At 32.0% G+C, this 18307-nt stretch overlaps 1 protein-coding gene and 1 long non-coding RNA gene across 2 annotated transcripts in view; one reads left to right on the top strand and one right to left on the bottom strand.

The window, feature by feature from the left end:
* Positions 1 to 18307, top strand: part of LOC143073081 (uncharacterized) — a 250732-nt gene that overhangs the window by 164779 nt on the left and 67646 nt on the right. The window lies entirely within an intron of this gene.
* Positions 383 to 17796, bottom strand: LOC143073078 (activating signal cointegrator 1-like). The gene is made up of 12 exons (XM_076248332.1): positions 17662 to 17796; positions 11644 to 11788; positions 11212 to 11334; positions 10244 to 10352; positions 9421 to 9539; positions 8608 to 8813; positions 7677 to 8019; positions 6698 to 6867; positions 3446 to 3567; positions 2917 to 3014; positions 1649 to 1745; positions 383 to 468 (listed from the first exon to the last, which is right to left on the bottom strand). The coding sequence occupies exons 1-12, from the start codon at positions 17736 to 17738 to the stop codon at positions 407 to 409; spliced, it is 1671 nt and encodes a 556-aa protein (XP_076104447.1). The 5' UTR covers positions 17739 to 17796; the 3' UTR covers positions 383 to 406.

The raw sequence follows: 18307 nt of genomic DNA, 5'->3' as shown, positions 1-18307 counted from the left end.
GTTCTCTTTTGATTCAATTCTCCTTGCAGATTAGAATAAAATGCTCCGCAGGGCGCAGCCTGATATGACTGTAGAGGTCGAATCCGGAACAGTTGGGGCAAGATTTTATTGATTTCTATTTACTTATACTAAAGTTATTATCTGGAAATCATCCGTGTTCAGACAAAGCTGACGTCAACGACAACAGGATACCAATATACGACCAAAATTTTTATAATTCTGCGGTTGAATAAAAAAAGTTGGTAGGTAATTGATCTAGTTTTGTCTTTACAATGTCCATATTTTTCAAGGGAGGTCTTTATATTTAATCTGTAGAATCGATGCTGAGATAAAATGCCAATGTATATAACTGTATATAAAGACACAAAATAACATAAAACAATTAACATGTTGTTTATCACAGATTTTAATCACTTGAACTTCGTAATCCTTTCTTGGCAGCTTGATGTATATGTCCTTCTAACTTATCTGCAAATATAAAATTAAGAAAGATTTGTAAGTTCTTGGTATAATTTGATCTAAATTTGTCAGTTATATTTCTTTATTTACAACCCGTTTTTGTACTACAGCATGATTTTATGTATTGTTTTTATCCTGAAAACGGTGCCTAGGCACCGAAACATGTTGATCAATAAATTTCAGCAGCAGTCCCTAAAGTGTTTTTGTTATAAGACTTTCTACATTCTTTATTTAAAAAAAATAATATATTTATATAAAACAAATAGTCCCTAAACTATTGAAAGTATAAACAATTAACTACAAATATTTTTTTCAATATCAAAGATCTAAGATTCTTTATTTTATAATATACTTCTCAGTTGTTTTTTTCAGCGGCCTCTGTGATCAATGCCTTTCATCTTATCTAAATGGTATAGTTTGATTTTGATGTTTACATGTCAAACTTACTCTCTACTGAACTCATATTATGGCATATATATATATATATATATATATTTATCCGAAATATCTAATATTTGTATATTTTATAGTTATTTAATGGTGATGTTGTACCCTTTTTGACTTGTTATATATTATATTTTGTAGTGTACAGAATCATATTACATGATCCATCGCCCTGTAAGATTGATCGTTGACTATTTATTCAGTCATTTTATATATATATATATATATATATAGACACAGATGACAATATATATATATATATATATATATAAGTACGTCTGAGTCAGTGACAACTCTACAACAGATGTATCCATCGGATCGCCATCAATGATGGTGATACATGGCTGTGTACATAATGTATATATAACTCGTCTAAACATCAACCCAACAATGTTAGATCTGTAAATTTGCTTTCGCAAATTTTTGGTTCTTCCCTCGCCGGGATTCGAACCCATGCTACTGTGATATCGTGACACCAAATCGCCTGCACTGCAGCCGTCCCGCTAGACCACACGACCACATTAACATCGAGAGCCCAGGTGGTCGTGTGGTCTAGCGGGACGGCTGCAGTGCAGGCGATTTGGTGTCACGATATCACAGTAGCATGGGTTCGAATCCCGGCTGTTGGGTTGATGTTTAGATGAGTTATATATATATATATATATATATATATATATATATAGACACAGATGACAACTCCACTCCACAAACTTTAGTATATACTCTATACTCATTGTAAACTTACATATCTTATGTTTCCCTTTGATTGGAAATTTAACAACTAATTCTTGTGGGTTTTCACATATAAACACATAAGGTGATATCGACTCCCCGTCTGGAAACTGAAACAGAAAAGTTAGTTATGAAAGTGGTGACTATAATGTACTGGTGTCATTAAAAGATTTACTATGATGTTCATATCACTACAAATACAAATCAGGATGAGGTTGTAGCAAAGGTATTGTATGTGAAATTATTGGATAAGAGTGACCTTTTACAGCAACAGGTATATCGAGAATAAAGTTAAATGTTTTAAGAAAAATAGAAATTTCATTTTGGCATGTATTGTAAATGTAGACATTTGTCAGGATTTAAATGCTGTCTTTTTATTCTAGGGATTAAATTCCCACACCCAAAAAAGTTCATCTTTAATGTCTATATTGTTTTCTTCTAAAATCTAAATACAATTCACTCAAGGAATATTGTAATGCATTTGACGTTGCCACCAAATAACTGAAAATAACTCCTGCACAATCATTTTAAGTTAACAGTAAGTTAACAGTACGTAAAATTTGTTTTTTTTATCACTAAATCAAATATGCACTAAAATACAAATTTTCTCAATTCATGAATATTGGTGTTAAATTGATGAATATTGGTGTTAACGAACAATAAATAATTCCACAGTATTTAAATTCAATAGAAACTGTCTTACAATATAAATAATGCTACCCAAGTTGTTTCCCCAATACTCTTCTCTCATGATTAAGAGGATGAAGATGATATTTTAGAAAAACAAGAGACAAAACAATGTCACTTAGTTGTTCCGTCTAATGGTACAATTTTAACATCGTTTATAACATTTTTTGGTACTTTTGTTTTCAATAGTCCATTTTCATATTACAGACTTTTGACTCCAGAATTAATATTTTTTTTACAGGATACCTTCTCTGTGGTAGGACATCTTGGTACTCTTTAGAGCAAGAGCAACGTAAATAAATCAATTCAAGATTTTAATCAGTACAATTTTGAGTGAAAGTTAACTTTTTAAATGCTTTCTATACATGACTAAATCATTAGAAAATAGTCAATTTTCCCTCCAAATTTGCATATATTTGATTTTTTTTGGTTGCTCTTAATTGACAGAGTACCAGAATGTCCTATAACAGAGTAGGTAAGCTGTTGAATAATTGTAGAACCTGGAGTCAAAAGTTGGTAATATGAATATGGTCTATTAGAATAAAGTGAAAAGTTTCTATGCTTTTTCATTTAATCTTGTAAATGTATATCTACCTTTTTTCTATATTCATCTTGTGGTAAGCAATCGACTAGATCAACACAACCTAACAAGCAGGCTACTGGGTAATGTGTAGGGAATGATATCTTCTGGTCTAAAATAGAAATAAATATCATTGTTAATACAAACATATATATCAAAATCAAAAGTACAAATTAGAATCACTGTCAAGCAGTTTCTTTCTATCTCCTTTACTTTTTCCCCAAAACAATGTAGGGTAAATAAATTGATATTGAAGGGCAAAGACTCATATAAAGAGAACTACTTCTGTAATTTCGGCCAAATTTGAAGTGTTTGTAGATTTGGTTTAGCTCATAATTTTGTTAAGCTAAATAATGTGACAGTGAGAAGATAAAAGATAAAGAATCTAAATGCTGTGCAACAAGAACAATGAAGTCAAAGTGGACTGCTCTGACATAATAAGTAGTTCTTATTTTAATCATGATTACCAAGTGTTACTTCTATAAAATCTATGAGTCCCATTTTAAACATGTAAAACTTATTCTGATTTAAAACAATTTCTACCATTAAGTAAATATCTGTACTGTTGTTCAACATCCACTGTTTCCTGCGGCGAAGGTGACTTAGCTGTAGCAGCAATCCACAATCGTCCACGGATAGGTGTATACCATGATCTACCTTCATGACTGGAAACAAGAAAAAAAATAAACTCATTTGAATTATTGTCATCTAAGTGTACATATTACTTCACTTATAATTGTAGACTGTAATAGTATATTTCAGCTGCTCTACATAAGTCTGTACAGGGACCTCGGTGGCTGAGTGGTCTAAGTAGTTACTACTGTAATCACTAGCCAGCCAACACTGAGGTTGTGAGTTTGAACCAAAATCGTGCGGATGCACTCAAATGCAAACTTCATCGACTAGGATTGTCTGTTTTTCTATCGAGGGTTGGTGGTTTTCTCCAGGCACTCCGGATTTCTCCACAAAAAAAACAATTGAATGCCACAAAATAGCCAAAAAACAGTGCTTAAAAGTGGCATTGAAAACACAAAAATAAAAATAAAATCATTAGTGTGTACTTAGCCAATCTGATTAAAATCAAGTTTCACTTTGCTTTCTTAAAATTGTATTTGTAAAATCTGATGACAAACTTGTTTATTTACTGTGTAATATGCATGTTTGCAAGTGTCTTCTGACAAGAGATTAGACCCTAAATCACAAAATGTAAAAGATTTCATACCAAATTGAGAGTGAAAATATTTATCAGTTATCACTTTTTAGAGGTAATAAAATACTTTGTTAATGTGGTGATTCTTGCATGAACTTGATACTCATGTAGTTTGCAAAAAGGTGCTCCGCAGGGTGCAGCTTTATACGACCGCAGAGGTCGAACCCTGAACAGTTGGGGCAAGTATGGACAAAACATTCAAGCGTGATACAGCTCTGAATTTGGATTGTGATCAAATTTTTGACATTACATGGTTTTTTTTTACACAAAACAAATGTCAAGATTTTACAAATCAATTAAAGATTTCTTCTTCAAACTTTTTAAATCTAAAATTAAATAGTTGACACAGCATAGGTTTCTGACACAGAATGAATGTGGTCTAATGAACTTAAAAGTTTTTTTTGCCTTTGAGCAATTCACTATGCTGTTGAATATTAATCCTCTCAAAAAAATGTTTGAAGAAATTTTCATTTCATTTATGAAATCTGAAATGAGAAAAATTTAACCCCCCCCCCTTTTTTTTCACATCCCCGTTTCCCTTTTTCCAAAACTGATATCAATTCAAATTTCTAATGGAGTTTGCAACAATAACTACTCTTTTAAATACATCATAAAATATTAAAATGTAAAATAAAGTGCTTGTTATCACTGAATGGTAAAGATTGGTTGGTAGTAAAAGTGAATATACATTGTTTATTGTATAAAACAATAAAAAAAACTTCATCAGCAACATTTTATATTGGCAAATTTCCAATGAAGTTATTTACATAAAGTTATTGGCAAATAAAAATAGAAAATGACATCATAGTCATGTCTGGCAAATGTCCAACATACATTATCTAAAAACATTTTAGATAAGATAAGGAAAAAAAGCTTCATCAGCAACATTTTATATTGGCAAATTTCCAATGAAGTTATTTACATAAAGTTATTGGCAAATAAAAATAGAAAATGACATCATAGTCATGTCTGGCAAATTTCCAACATATATCATCAACTACTATTCTATACAAAGAAAGATAACTCCAATTGAAAATTAATTGCTATTGCACAATATTGTGCAATTAGATATTTCTTGCTATTGTGCAATACTGTGCAATTGAAAATTTCTTGCTATTGCACAATACTTGATATGGAATCCTGATTTGGACCAACTTGAAAACTGGGCCCATAATCAAAAATCAAAGTACATATTCAGATAAAGCATATCAAATAAGCCCAAGAATTTAATTTTTGGTAAAATCAAACTTAGTTTAATTTTGGACCCTTTGGACCTTAATGTAGACCAATTTGAAAACTGGACCAAAAATTAAGAATCTACATACACAGTTAGATTTGGCATATCAAAGAACCCATTTATTCAATTTTTGATGAAATCAAACAAAGTTTAATTTTGGACCCCCATTTGGACCAACTTGAAAACTAGGCCAATAATTAAAAATCTAAGTACATTTTTAAATTCAGCATATCAAAGAACCCCAAGGATTCAATTTTTGTTAAAAATCAAACTAAGTTTAATTTTGGACCCTTTGGACCTTAATGTAGACCAATTTGAAAACGGGACCAAAAATTAAGAATCTACATACATAGTTAGATTCGGCATATCAAAGAACCTCAATTATTCAATTTTTGATGAAATCACACAAAGTTCAATTTTGGACCCTTTGGGCCCCTTATTCCTAAACTGTTAGGACCAAAACTCCCAAAATCAAACCCAACCTTCCTTTTATGGTCATAAACCTTGTGTTTAAATTTCATAGATTTCTATTTACTTATACTAAAGTTATGGTGCAAAAACCAAAAATAATGTTTATTTGGGCCCCTTTTTGGCCCCTAATTCATAAACTGTTGTGACCTCAACTCCAAAAATCAATCCCAACCTTCCTTTTGTGGTCATAAACCTTGTGTTAAAATTTCATTGATTTCTATTTACTTATACTAAAGTTATTGTGCGAAAACCAAGAATAATGCTTATTTGGGCCCTTTTTTGGCCCTTAATTCCTAAACTGTTGGAACCAAAACTCCCAAAATCAATCCCAACCTTCCTTTTGTGGTCATAAACCTTGTGTCAAAATTTCATAGATTTCTATTCACTTAAACTAAAGTTATAGTGCGAAAACCAAGAAAATGCTTATTTGGGCCCTTTTTGGCCCCTAATTCCTAAAATGTTGGGACCAAAACTCCCAAAATCAATCCCAACCTTCCTTTTGTGGTCATAAACCTTGTGTTAAAATTTCATTGATTTCTATTCACTTTTACTAAAGTTAGAGTGCGCTAAAAGTATTCGGACGACGACGACGACGACGCCAACGTGATAGCAATATACGACCAAAAAATTAAAATTTTTGCGGTCGTATAAAAAGGACCTGAACAAATAAATCATTTCAAAATAAACCGAAATTGTATGAAAAATTGCCAAACTCTTGCCCTTGTATAACAGTTACGACCATGGATAATATATAGTTTGAAGCCATGATTTCCCCATGGATGGTTCATACACTTAAATACCCTTGACCATGGTTGATGCATTCTTACATTTTAATACCTTTGACCAACAATAATGCCCATGGTTGGTTCATACTTACATTTTAATACCTTTGACCAACAATAATGCCCATGGTTGATGCATGCTAAGACAATGGCCATCATCTGACATCTGTAACAACTCTCTGTCTTGTATTCTGACTGGTTTCTTTTTTTCTGGTCCCACTACATTTGCCGGAGAATTTTTACCACTAACCTTGTTATCTACAAACTATGTAAAAATGAACTATTTATAAGGTATGGTGTTAATACATTTTACAACATAAATGTTCAAGTAAACACTTAAATATCATATACACATCTTGGTATTACTTGTCACTGGCACTAATGTTAAATTAATTCAATACAATTGACCATTTTTTATTGTTGTTGTTGAATTGTTATTTAAAGCAAGCAAACAGAGACAGAAAATATATGGTCAAAACGGCAAAGGAAAAGAAGAGTGTTTATGCTGAGATGTCTCACCTGCATAACTGGGAATAATTAAATAGTATTTTGATTATTTGATTATTTTTTTACTGCACACATATCAATACATGTACCACCAATTAAGCTTAACATTAACAAGATCTATGAAAATAAGATCAGAAAAACCTTCTCATTCCATACACCAAATATAGTGTACCTTTTACTTTGAGTTTATTATAAACCATAAAAAAAAACAAAAAAAAAAACACTGACCCCTAAACCCTGACAAAGAGATAAGATAACACTGCCAGACAGACATGTTCACCTTACAATTGTTCATATATACAAATATACATGTAGTTGACTTGCTGTTTATAGTATCTCTTTGTGTTAGCTGTTTGTATTATTTGATAATAACTAAAAATCAAACAGAAATTAGCCAGACAGAAAATTAAGAGCATAAATACAAGATGTGAAGTATCATTCTATCATATGAAACACAAGACTTTATGTGAAGAGCTAACACTGCAGCAGGTTGGCATACATAAGTCTCGCATTATGCTACATTTGTTTCAGACAAGACAAAACCTACTAGTACTGAATGATATATACCTGAGGTGCATGCTGTTTAATATTAGGATTAACTATTCCAGTAATTGAATCAAAGTCTTCCTCTTTGTGTACAAACTCCTGTTTTTTATGTTTAGCACCATATTGTATTTCCTGAACTACCTCATCATTCACGTTATACATATCAACCGTATTGTTTTCTTCTAGAACTTGTCGACCTGCAAAATCTAATGTAATTTTTCTATCTTTTCTTGAAGCAAATCGTTGTGACCGTAATTCTTCTTCACGTTTCCGTAATTTTTCTCGTTCTTTATTACTAAGCCATCTATTACTGTCCGTAGCAAAATAATCAGATTCATCGTCTATTACTTGTGTTCTCCTTGCACTGAAAATGAACAATAATTAATAATCTTAAATATTTTTATAAGTCTTATCAAATAACTTTGTTCACAAAAATTACCTAAATAAATAAAATCTGTTTGCATCTAACAAACTGTTTTTCTCTTATAAATAATCAACTATAAATCAATAGTGAATACTTATCATTCATTGTTTGTTGATGCCACTTTTTGTTAAAAAAAATTCCAACTTAGTAGGCAACATGTTGTATATAATAACCTGATATGTTTTTATCCAAAATACAACTTTTTTTTAAGTTTTCTGAAATGTCGGACTCATGCCCCCTTCAAAATCTATCGAAAGTTGCTTTAAACTTGAATAAATAAAAAAAAAAACCCAGAATATTGAATTTGAATCCCAACTTCAAAAAGAGATAGCGTGGATATTAAACTGATTTTTTTAAGAATTGATGTGATATTTAAGTCCTTTATTTTTGCAGTAAACAAGATATGAGGCATCAGATTGGACATCCGTTTTTTAAACAAAAGTGAATAACAGCCAAAAATTTAATAGGTGAAAAATTCTTCAAAAATTAGAGAATATAGAAGTGAAGACCAACAGCATATGCAGTTACCTTGTTTTATCATAATCTAATAATTTATCTTTATGTTGAAGAGCTTTCTGATATCCGTCATTAATTTTAGAATTAGAACTAGGTAAGAAGTCTTTTTTGTCTCTGACATATTGCACTCGATCTGCATCCTTCATTAACCGATGTCGTAACTGTTCACTTTTCTTTGACCCACGAGATAGCACTTCCTGTTCTTCAACTGTACAAACCTGCAAAGTGATGTAAAGTTAACAATAGGCTTTCAAAAGCTTCACATATTGTATAAACGCTTGTCTTTTGTTTGAGACTGTATATTGCCCTCTCAATGACTATTGTTTATTATTTTATTGGATTGCTGTCTCATGATGATTACCCATTCAAATGTTACTTCCTTGGCAACATCATCATCAAAGAAAATTATGGACTGGTATGATAAATTGTCACAGGGTCATAAAAATGGCGTATTTCAACATCCTGTCATTTATGGAAATTTTAAAGCAAAACCAAATCCTGACTATTTTCAAACAATTATTATATGTAATTTGCATGTATAATATTTCCACAAAATGTTCAACATCTTGACATTTGTGGAAAATTTAAGAAAATCAAAACCCTGAAAAAAGGCACATTCTCATTAAATAAAATGACAAAGTTCAAGTCATTTGTGAAAAATAAAAGGAAATGAAAATCCCTCTCACATGCACACCTGTAGTATATGGTCTTATTTGAAAAATAATATTCATCAAACTAAAAACTTTAGAATATGGCAAGAATTGTATTTAATCATTATAAAAACTTCAATCAGGTTTGATAATACTTTTCTTCTGATAGCCTTACCAAATGTCCACAAAACAAACATGGTCCCGATCCTTCCTGTTCACAAACAACTCTTCCACATCTTGTACAATTACTTATCAGTTTGTGTTTGGCTGCCTGACATTCACATGCATGTCGACCTGTTTAATTGATACAAAATATTAAACACTATTATGATTCATATATATTTTTCGTAAGAATATACAATATTGTCATATAACTATATAGACACAGCTTTGAGAGTTTTGTAAATAAACATATTTTTTCATGACATTACTATCGTGAAAAAATGTAGCAGTACTTTTCAACAAGAATTATAACTTTTGTGTTTGGAGTCTAGAAAACTTTATTTTGTGTGTTCATTTTTCAATCAATATGAAAAAACACATTAGGGAGCAAGTTGATGATATTTCTAATAATCCTGGCAGTTTTTTAAGTTAATTGCTAGAAGTGGCACCAAATAAGCTCAAAAAAAGTTTTATACTATCCCTGCAAAACCTGACAATATGCTCACTTTTATCATATGATTAAATACATTTGTACTTATATACATTTGTTCTTAATATATTCTCCACACTTTTTTCTGTAAAGACATACTGGAGAAATATATAATGAAAGTTTAAGTTCATTCAACATATTAAATTTCATAGAATAGACAAACAGGAATTTCTGACATATTACAACATCTCATTGTCAAGCTGCAAACCAAATATGAAGTCCCTTTGTTTTTTCAAGTTTTTGAGAAAAATGCAATGAAAATATTTGTTTATAGCTTATCTTCTAGATATATAATAAGATAACTATAATCCTATAAGTATCAATGGCAGATTAAATCTATTTCTACCTTGTAATTTAACAACTGTCTTCTCCTGTCCTTCCTGACTAAATAGCGGCACAAATTTACTTTTCTTTTTAAAATCGTTGGATGGTAACTGTGCAGATGGAAAACTATCCTAAAATGAAAAGTAAACAATTAAGTAAATAATAAAGATCAAAATGTATAACAATTACTAAAAAGAAATAACATATCCATACAGCTCTGTCAATTTTTTATAGATTTTTTTCTCACATTTGTTTGTGTGTTGATCTATGACATTTTTTTCAAAAAAAGTTCTTACCACATGAAATTTTGCAAAAGTGCATTTTGAGCATGAAACATACATGATAAACCCAAAGGGACACTTAACTATAAGCCAATCTAGCATTATCTTGTATAAAATCTTATCTTTGCACATACATATATATATGTAGCAGGTTTTTATTTTACTCAACAAAATGGTCTAGATAAAAAACAGTGTTTTGTAAGCATGTACATATGATTTAAACACCCATCCCCAAACACACACATGTTGTGTGAGTATCAAGTCAGGCTATTTTGGACAATATTTTGTTTGTTGTTGTTTGCCTTTGTTTAAATGTCTTTTATCTCCGAGTTGTTGGATGTTCATGTAATCTATTGTATTATCCAACATTTTTGGTATTTTCAGTTACAAGTTACTGATAGTGTGCATATGACAAAAAAAATTAAAGTTTTTTAGCACAAAATAGTCTTTGAGTGATTGATGCAATCCTTTTCATACTTAAAACATACATGTAGACATGATAACTCACCCTAAGTCAATAAAGCCAAAAATGTAGAACACTGTGACCTACTTTTAAAGGAAAACTGTTATATGATTCTAGATCACTTGGTATATGATAGCTAAACTCAGACATAACATAAACCATGAAATAAATGTAAGTCAGAGTGACCAAATTTAAAACTTAATTGTGGATGAAGTGTTTTCTGCAGGTAAACTTATGTGTACTTACACTTTTAGATTTGGTAGCGCCATTCAGCAGTCCTTTTTTCTGGTTGTCTGTGTGCTTGTTTGATTTCTCTGTTTTTTTCTTTGAATTCCCATCCTCATCCCCTAGTGCAGGTTTTCTGTAAACCTAAGAAAATGAATACCATGTAAATATTGCATACTTTTTAACAATATAATTATTGTGTGTATTTTATCATTGTGTGTGACATTGACACACCAATCCTTGTTTATGTACAACAACTGGGGCAACATGCATTTGGTCTGTCTGAAATTTAATTTTGAAAAGAATTCTTCAATGGGGACATATTAGAACCTGTAATATGCACCTTAATTAGTTTTAAGAATTTTGTATGCCATGACTTATTGTTGGTGATAAAAGTACCTGTCAATTCTAATTTCAATAAAAGAATTTATCAGCTATTAACTTGGTATGTACCTGTATAATTTCAGGTCCATTTTCAGGTGGATCCCATTTTATTAATAATTCATGTATAAATTTATGGACACGTGGATCACTGCCATCTAATAACTCCAACATGTATTCCTCTAAATCTTCTGCACTTCCTATACTCAGAATGTAGCTGTAAAATATAATAACAGAATTTTCAATGTCATAAATTTATGCAAAACTCATATTCAACAAACATTCTGAGAGTATTGCCGCAATACATAGTTCCCTACTGGGTAAAAATTCATACAGTAACAAAATGCTAACTTGTTCTGTAACTTGTCATGGTGTATTAAACAAAAAGAAAATATCAAGTCAATATCTTCAAGCATGACTAAAACTAGAGGCTCTCAAGAGCCTGTGTCGCTCACCTGTTACTGTATTTACTGATGTCGGCCATCTTGGTTGATAGGCGGGGTCATTAGACACTTTTTTAAAATAGATAACCTAGTAATGATTGTGGCCAGGTTTGGTTAAATTTTGCCCATAGTTTTAGAAAAGAAGATTTTTGTACAAGTTACAAATATGACGAAAAGTTGTTCAATATTGACTATAAAGGACATTAACTCCTTAAGGGGTTCTCTGACAATTTTGATCATGTTGACTTATTTGTAGTGTTGTCAACGGTTAACTGGAATACCGAATATCAAAAGCGCTAACCGGTTAACCGGACTTTTTTTCAATTTTAATAGATTTTATATAAATTTGTATTGAAATCATTAAATAGTTAGGTTTTATTTTAAAATTGTCGTCGTGGTAATTAATTTTACAGATCAATTGTTCAGTAAATTGATTGCTATTGTTAATCATATAAACATAAAATTAATTAGAACTTGTTTCTCAGCTCGGGGAAGGATCTTAAAGAAACATAATTAGTATACATGTTTTTTTTAACAGTAACTCTAAATCAGTAATGCGATTAAATTTTACGATTTACTTCATTATTTCGTTTCTGATCTAATATTGTGTAAACCTACATCTAATGTGCAACCTCCGTCGTGCAAGGCTTAGTCTTACTTTAAACGAAATGCTAACTCAAAAATTGTGAAATGCAAACCAATGTGAATGTACTCAATGTATCCGTGATAGTACGAGTAACATGCAAACAAAGTAAAGAAACAGGCCGTACGGTGACCTATAGTTGTAAATTTCTGTGTCATTTTGATCTCTTGTGGAGAATTGTCTCATTGGCAATCATACCACATCTTCTTTTTTATAATTAATCATTCAAACTGAAACACTCAAAATCATTTTCGGAGACAACAAGTGAAAAGAAAAGAATAATCAGTTTCAGACATATTCAATTCTAAGAGATCAAGAAGTCTTTTTTTTTATTTTTCAATCTAAAGTTGGTACAAACGCTTTTTTTCACAGACAAGCCTTATAATGCCAGAGGACACACTTCAATTCTAAAAGCGTAAATTTATGACTTGGATGAAAGGTTGTCAAATTGACTATCATACCACATCTTATATCTAAGTGTAGGGTACTACAAGCACCAACTCAAACTACCGGTTAACCGGTTAATCGCGTCGAACGATTATCCGAGTAACCGGTTAGACAAAAGTGTACGATTTGACAACACTACTTATTTGTAGATCTTACTTTGCTGAACATTATTGCTGTTTACAATTTATCTCTATCTATAACAGTATTCAAGATAATAACCAAAAACTGCAAAATTTCCTTAAAATTACCAATTCAGGGGCAGCAACCCAACAACAGGTTGTATGATTCGTCTGAAAATTTCAGGGCAGATAGATCTTACCTGATTAACAATTTTACCCCATGTCAGATTTGCTCTAAATGCTTTGGTTTTAAAGATATAAGCCAAAATATACATTTTACCCCTGTGTTCTATTTTTAGCCATGGTGGCCATCTTGGTTTGATGGCCAGGTCATCGGACACATTTTTTAAACTAGATACCCCAAGGATGATTGTGGCCAAGTTTGGTTAAATTTGGCCCAGTAGTTTCAGAGGAGAAGATTTTTGTAAAAGTTTACGGACGACGGACGCCAAGTGATGAGAAAAGCTCACTTGATCTTTCAGGTCAGGTGAGCTAAAAAGTGTGGAAAACTTGATTATATGAGTGCATTTTTCAAGTCCAAGGACCATTACTCTGCACAAAATTATCAGACCAAAACAAAAATTTGAACTTGATTCGTTACTTGTAATGATAAGACTATATACCAATTATCAATCAATATCTTCAAGCCTGATGAAAAAAGTGGGGAAAACTCTAACATTAGATATGATTAATAGTTCTCTAAAATTAGATATGATGTAATACAATGTATATATCTATTTTCAAATTATGATCAAATGTTCCAAATATTTTTTCTTTCAGTTGTCACTAATTAATATAGATTTGTAACTCATCTATAAAAAAAATGTTTACACAATGTATATAATGACATATGTACCTTTATAAAAATAGATTTTTTATCTAATTATTCATAATTTTTTTTAAATATACGTGTATAGCATTCTGAAAATTAGTTTATAAAAAATAACAAACAAACCTGCAACAAAATTCTTCCAACTACATGGATTTACAAAAGAATGTATTTTATTTTAAATGAGTTATCTCCCTTTGTACAGAAATATGGTTTAACATAGTACTCTAACATTAGATATGGACCATAACTCTAAACTAACATGACTAAATCACCAGTCTGGAACAAAATTCCAACTTGATCTGTAACTAGTCATGATAAAACTATGTACCAAATATCAAATCAATATCTTCAAGAATAAAGAAAACTAGAGGCTCTTTAGAGCCTGTGTCGCTCACCTTGGTCTATGTGAATATTAAACAATGGACACAGATGGATTCATGACAAAATTGTGTTTTGGTGATGGTGATGTGTTTGTAGATCTTACTTTACTAAACATTCTTGCTGGTTACAATTATCTCTATCTATAACAGTACTTTCTGTGGAAAATGTTATTGAAAATCTTCAAATTTTAAGAAAATTGTTAACAAGAGGCTGTCACAACGACAGCAAACCGGATTTATTAATATTTATTTGTGTCCTGGCAATATCACAAGAACCATTACTGATGAATGGTGAAAGTGAAAATCGTCAATATCAAATTTGACCTCCATTTTGTCTTCAGTATCAACATCTTAAAATTTGAAAAGCTTAGATTGAATGGTTCATGAGTAAATGCAACAACGTGAATGGAAACGCCATTTCACAATCTTTCAAGAACCATAACTCCTGAACGGTAAAAGTCAAAATCATCATTATTGAACTTGACCTCTAATTTGCCATCAGTAACAACATATAAAAATTTCAAAAGCTTTGGTTGAATGATTCATGAGAAAATGCACGGACACGACTGGAAACACCATTTTTCAATCTTTCAAGAACCATAACTCCTGAACGGTAAAAGTCAAAATCGTCATTATTGAACTTGACCTCTATTTTGTCATCAGTAACAACATATTAAAATTTGGGAAGCTTTGGTAAAACAGTTCATGTGTAAATGCAGGGACGCGACTGGAAACACCATTTTTCAATCTTTCAAGAACCTTAATTCCTGAACGGTAAAAGTCAAAATCGTCATTATTGAACTTGACCTCCATTTTGTCATCAGTAACAACATATTAAAATTTGGGAAGCTTAGGTAGAACAGTTCATGCGTAAATGCACGGACACGACTGGAAACTCCATTTTTTAATCTTTCAAGAACCATAACTCCTGAACGGTAAAAGTCAAAATCGCCATTATTGATCTTGACCTTCATTTAGTTGTCAGTAACAACATATTAAAATGTTAAAAGCTTTGGTTGAACGGTTCATGAGTTAATGCACGGACAACATTTGAGTGACGCCCGCCCGCCCGCCCGACCGACCGCCCGCCCGCCGTACATCCCCAAATCAATAACCGACATTTTTGTCACAAAAATCCGGTTAAAAATTGACTATGAAGGGTAATAACTCCTTAGGGGGTCAATTGACTATTTTGGTCATACTGACTTATTTTTAGTTCTTACTTTGCTGTACATTATTGCTGTTTACAGCTTATCTCTATAATAATATTCAAGATAATAACAAAAAAACAGCAAAATTTCCTCAAAATTACCAATTCAGGGGCAGCAACCTAACAACCGATTATCCGATTCATCTGAAAATTCCAGGGCAGATAGATCGTGACCTGATCAACAATTTTACTTCCTGTCAGATTTGCTCTTAATGCTTTGGTTTTTGAGTTATAAGCCAAAAACTGCATTTTAACCCCATGTTCTATTTTTAGCCATGGCGGCCATCTTGGTTTGTTGGCCGAGTTACCGGACACATTTTTTTAACTAGATACTCCAATGATGATTATGGCTAAGTTTGGTTAAATTTGGCCCAGTAGTTTCAGAGGAGATTTTTCTAAAAGATTACTAAGATTTACGAAAAATGGTTAAAAATTGACTATAAAGGGCAATAACTCCTAAAGTGGTCAACTGACCATTTTGGTCATGTTGACTTACTTGTAGATCTGACTTTGCTGAACATTATTGCTGTTTACAGTTTATCTCTATCTATGATAATATTCAAGATAATAACCAAAAACAGCAAAATTTCCTTAAAATTACCATTTCAGGGGCAGCAACCCAACAACTGAATGTCCGATTCATCTGAAAATTCCAGGGCAGATAGATCTTGACCTGATGAACAATTTTACTCATGTCAGATTTGCTCTAAATGCTTTGGTTTTTGAGTTATAAGCCAAAAACTGCATTTTACCCCTATGTTCTATTTTTAGCCATGGCGGCCATCTTGGTTGGTTGGGCGAGGCATCGGACAAATTTTTTTAACTAAATACCCCAATGATGATTATGGCCAAGTTTGGTTAAATTTGGCCCAGTAGTTTCAGAGGAGAAGATTTTTCTAAAAGATTATTAAGATTTACGAAAAATGGTTAAAAATTGACTATAAAGGGCAATAAATCCTAAAGTGGTCAACTGACCATTTTGGTCATGTTTGACTTATTTGTAGATCTTACTTTGCTGAACATTATTGCTGTTTACAGTTTATCTCTATCTATAATAATATTCAAGATAATAACCAAAAACAGCAAAATTTCCTTAAAATTACCATTTCAGGGGCAGCAATCCAACAACGAAATGTCCGATTCATCTGAAAATTTCAGGGCAGATAGATCTTGACCTGATGAACAATATTACCCCATGTCAGATTTGCTCTAAATGCTTTGGTTTTTGAGTTATAAGCCAAAAACTGCATTTTACCCCTATGTTCTATTTTTAGCCATGGCGGCCATCTTGGTTGGTTGGCTGGGTCACCGGACACATTTTTTAAACTAGATACCCTAATGATGATTGTGGCCAAGTTTGGTTAAATTTGGCCCAGTAGTTTTAGAGGAGAAGATTTTTGTAATAGTTAACGCAGGACGACGACGACGGACGACGCCGGACGCCAAGTGATGAGAAAAGCTCACTTGGCCTTTGTGACTGGGTTTGTACTAACATGAGCAACATAATGGGTGCCACATGTGGAGCAGGATCTGCTTACTCTTTTGGAGCACCTGACATCACTCTGTTTGTGGTGGGGTTCGTGTTGATTAGTCTCTAGTTTTCAATGTTGTGTTTTGGGTGTTTTTGTTTGTCTATTTGTCTTTTTTGTTTGTTTTAGCCTTGGCGTATTCAGTTTATTTTCGACTTCTGAGTTTGAATGTCCCTCTGTCTCTGATGATCTCTGACGTTAAAGGCGTTCAGGTGACAATAGAAATAGTACAAAATGGAAATTGTAGTGATATTTTAGATACTTTTCAAAAAAAAAAAACAACTCAAAGTGTTGACAAATAAATAAAATAATCACTCACACATTAAAATATATCAAACATTAAATCCAAAGCGATTTACAGATTATTGCACAATCATCATTTTGCACATCAACATATTGCAAATATTTCTCTGGCTTCATAATCTCGACAACCTTACATGGTTATATGATTCCCTTGTACACCTGAAAAGTTTTACCCTACACTTACTGTGCATTTTCATGAGAAGCTGGAATGCCAAGCTTTTCTAATTCTTCACACATCCAATCTTCTATTTTCGTTGCCATTTTCGGGAAGTCTATCGGGTATTTCCTTCGATTGTAAGGAAAAATCCCGAAGATGCAATCTTAAAATTAAAACATATCGGTAAAACTTTCCGCTTTTAATTGTTCCATAAATACTATAAATAGTATCATTCATATATATACATGTCGCTGATTGTTTTTACTGAACATACGAAAACGTGCCACTGGAATGAGCCACTTCAGCTCACCTGCACTAAAAGACCATGATAGCTTTTATCATTCCTATGCGTCCGTCGTCCGTCCGTCCGTCCGTCCCTGAACTATCTAAAAAAAAGATAGTTATAGCAGTTGTAGGTTAAAAGTGTAAACTGAAAAAGCATTACAGGACCTTTTTACAATGTTATTGTTGACAACAGGTTTTTGAGTAATCTCAAGTTTTGACAACTGTGTTGTCTGGTCTTCCCGACTTGGGATTTTTTTAACCCCCTCCCCTAGTTTAGTATCTCAGTCTGTATTTCGTCTTTTTCCAGTAAGACAGTATAATTGATTTATTATAGACAGGAAAAATACAATTAAGTGTTTATATTGTCGTTTTCAACACCCTATATTTA

This window comes from Mytilus galloprovincialis, chromosome 4, assembly GCF_965363235.1.
Source record: "Mytilus galloprovincialis chromosome 4, xbMytGall1.hap1.1, whole genome shotgun sequence".
NCBI classification, from domain to species: Eukaryota; Metazoa; Mollusca; class Bivalvia; order Mytilida; family Mytilidae; genus Mytilus; species Mytilus galloprovincialis.
This window is presented reverse-complemented; position numbering and strand designations above follow the sequence as displayed.

Coding starts and splice junctions, on each gene's coding strand:
- LOC143073078 (XM_076248332.1), bottom strand. CDS start 17,738: ATGGCAACGAAAATAGAAGATTGGATGTGTGAAGAATTAGAAAAGCTT. Junction 11,335..11,643: donor ATGGACCTGAAATTATACAG/GTACATACCAAG, acceptor TCATTTTCTTAG/GTTTACAGAAAACCTGCACT. Junction 8,814..9,420: donor GTTTGTTTTGTGGACATTTG/GTAAGGCTATCA, acceptor ATCACTTTGCAG/GTTTGTACAGTTGAAGAACA.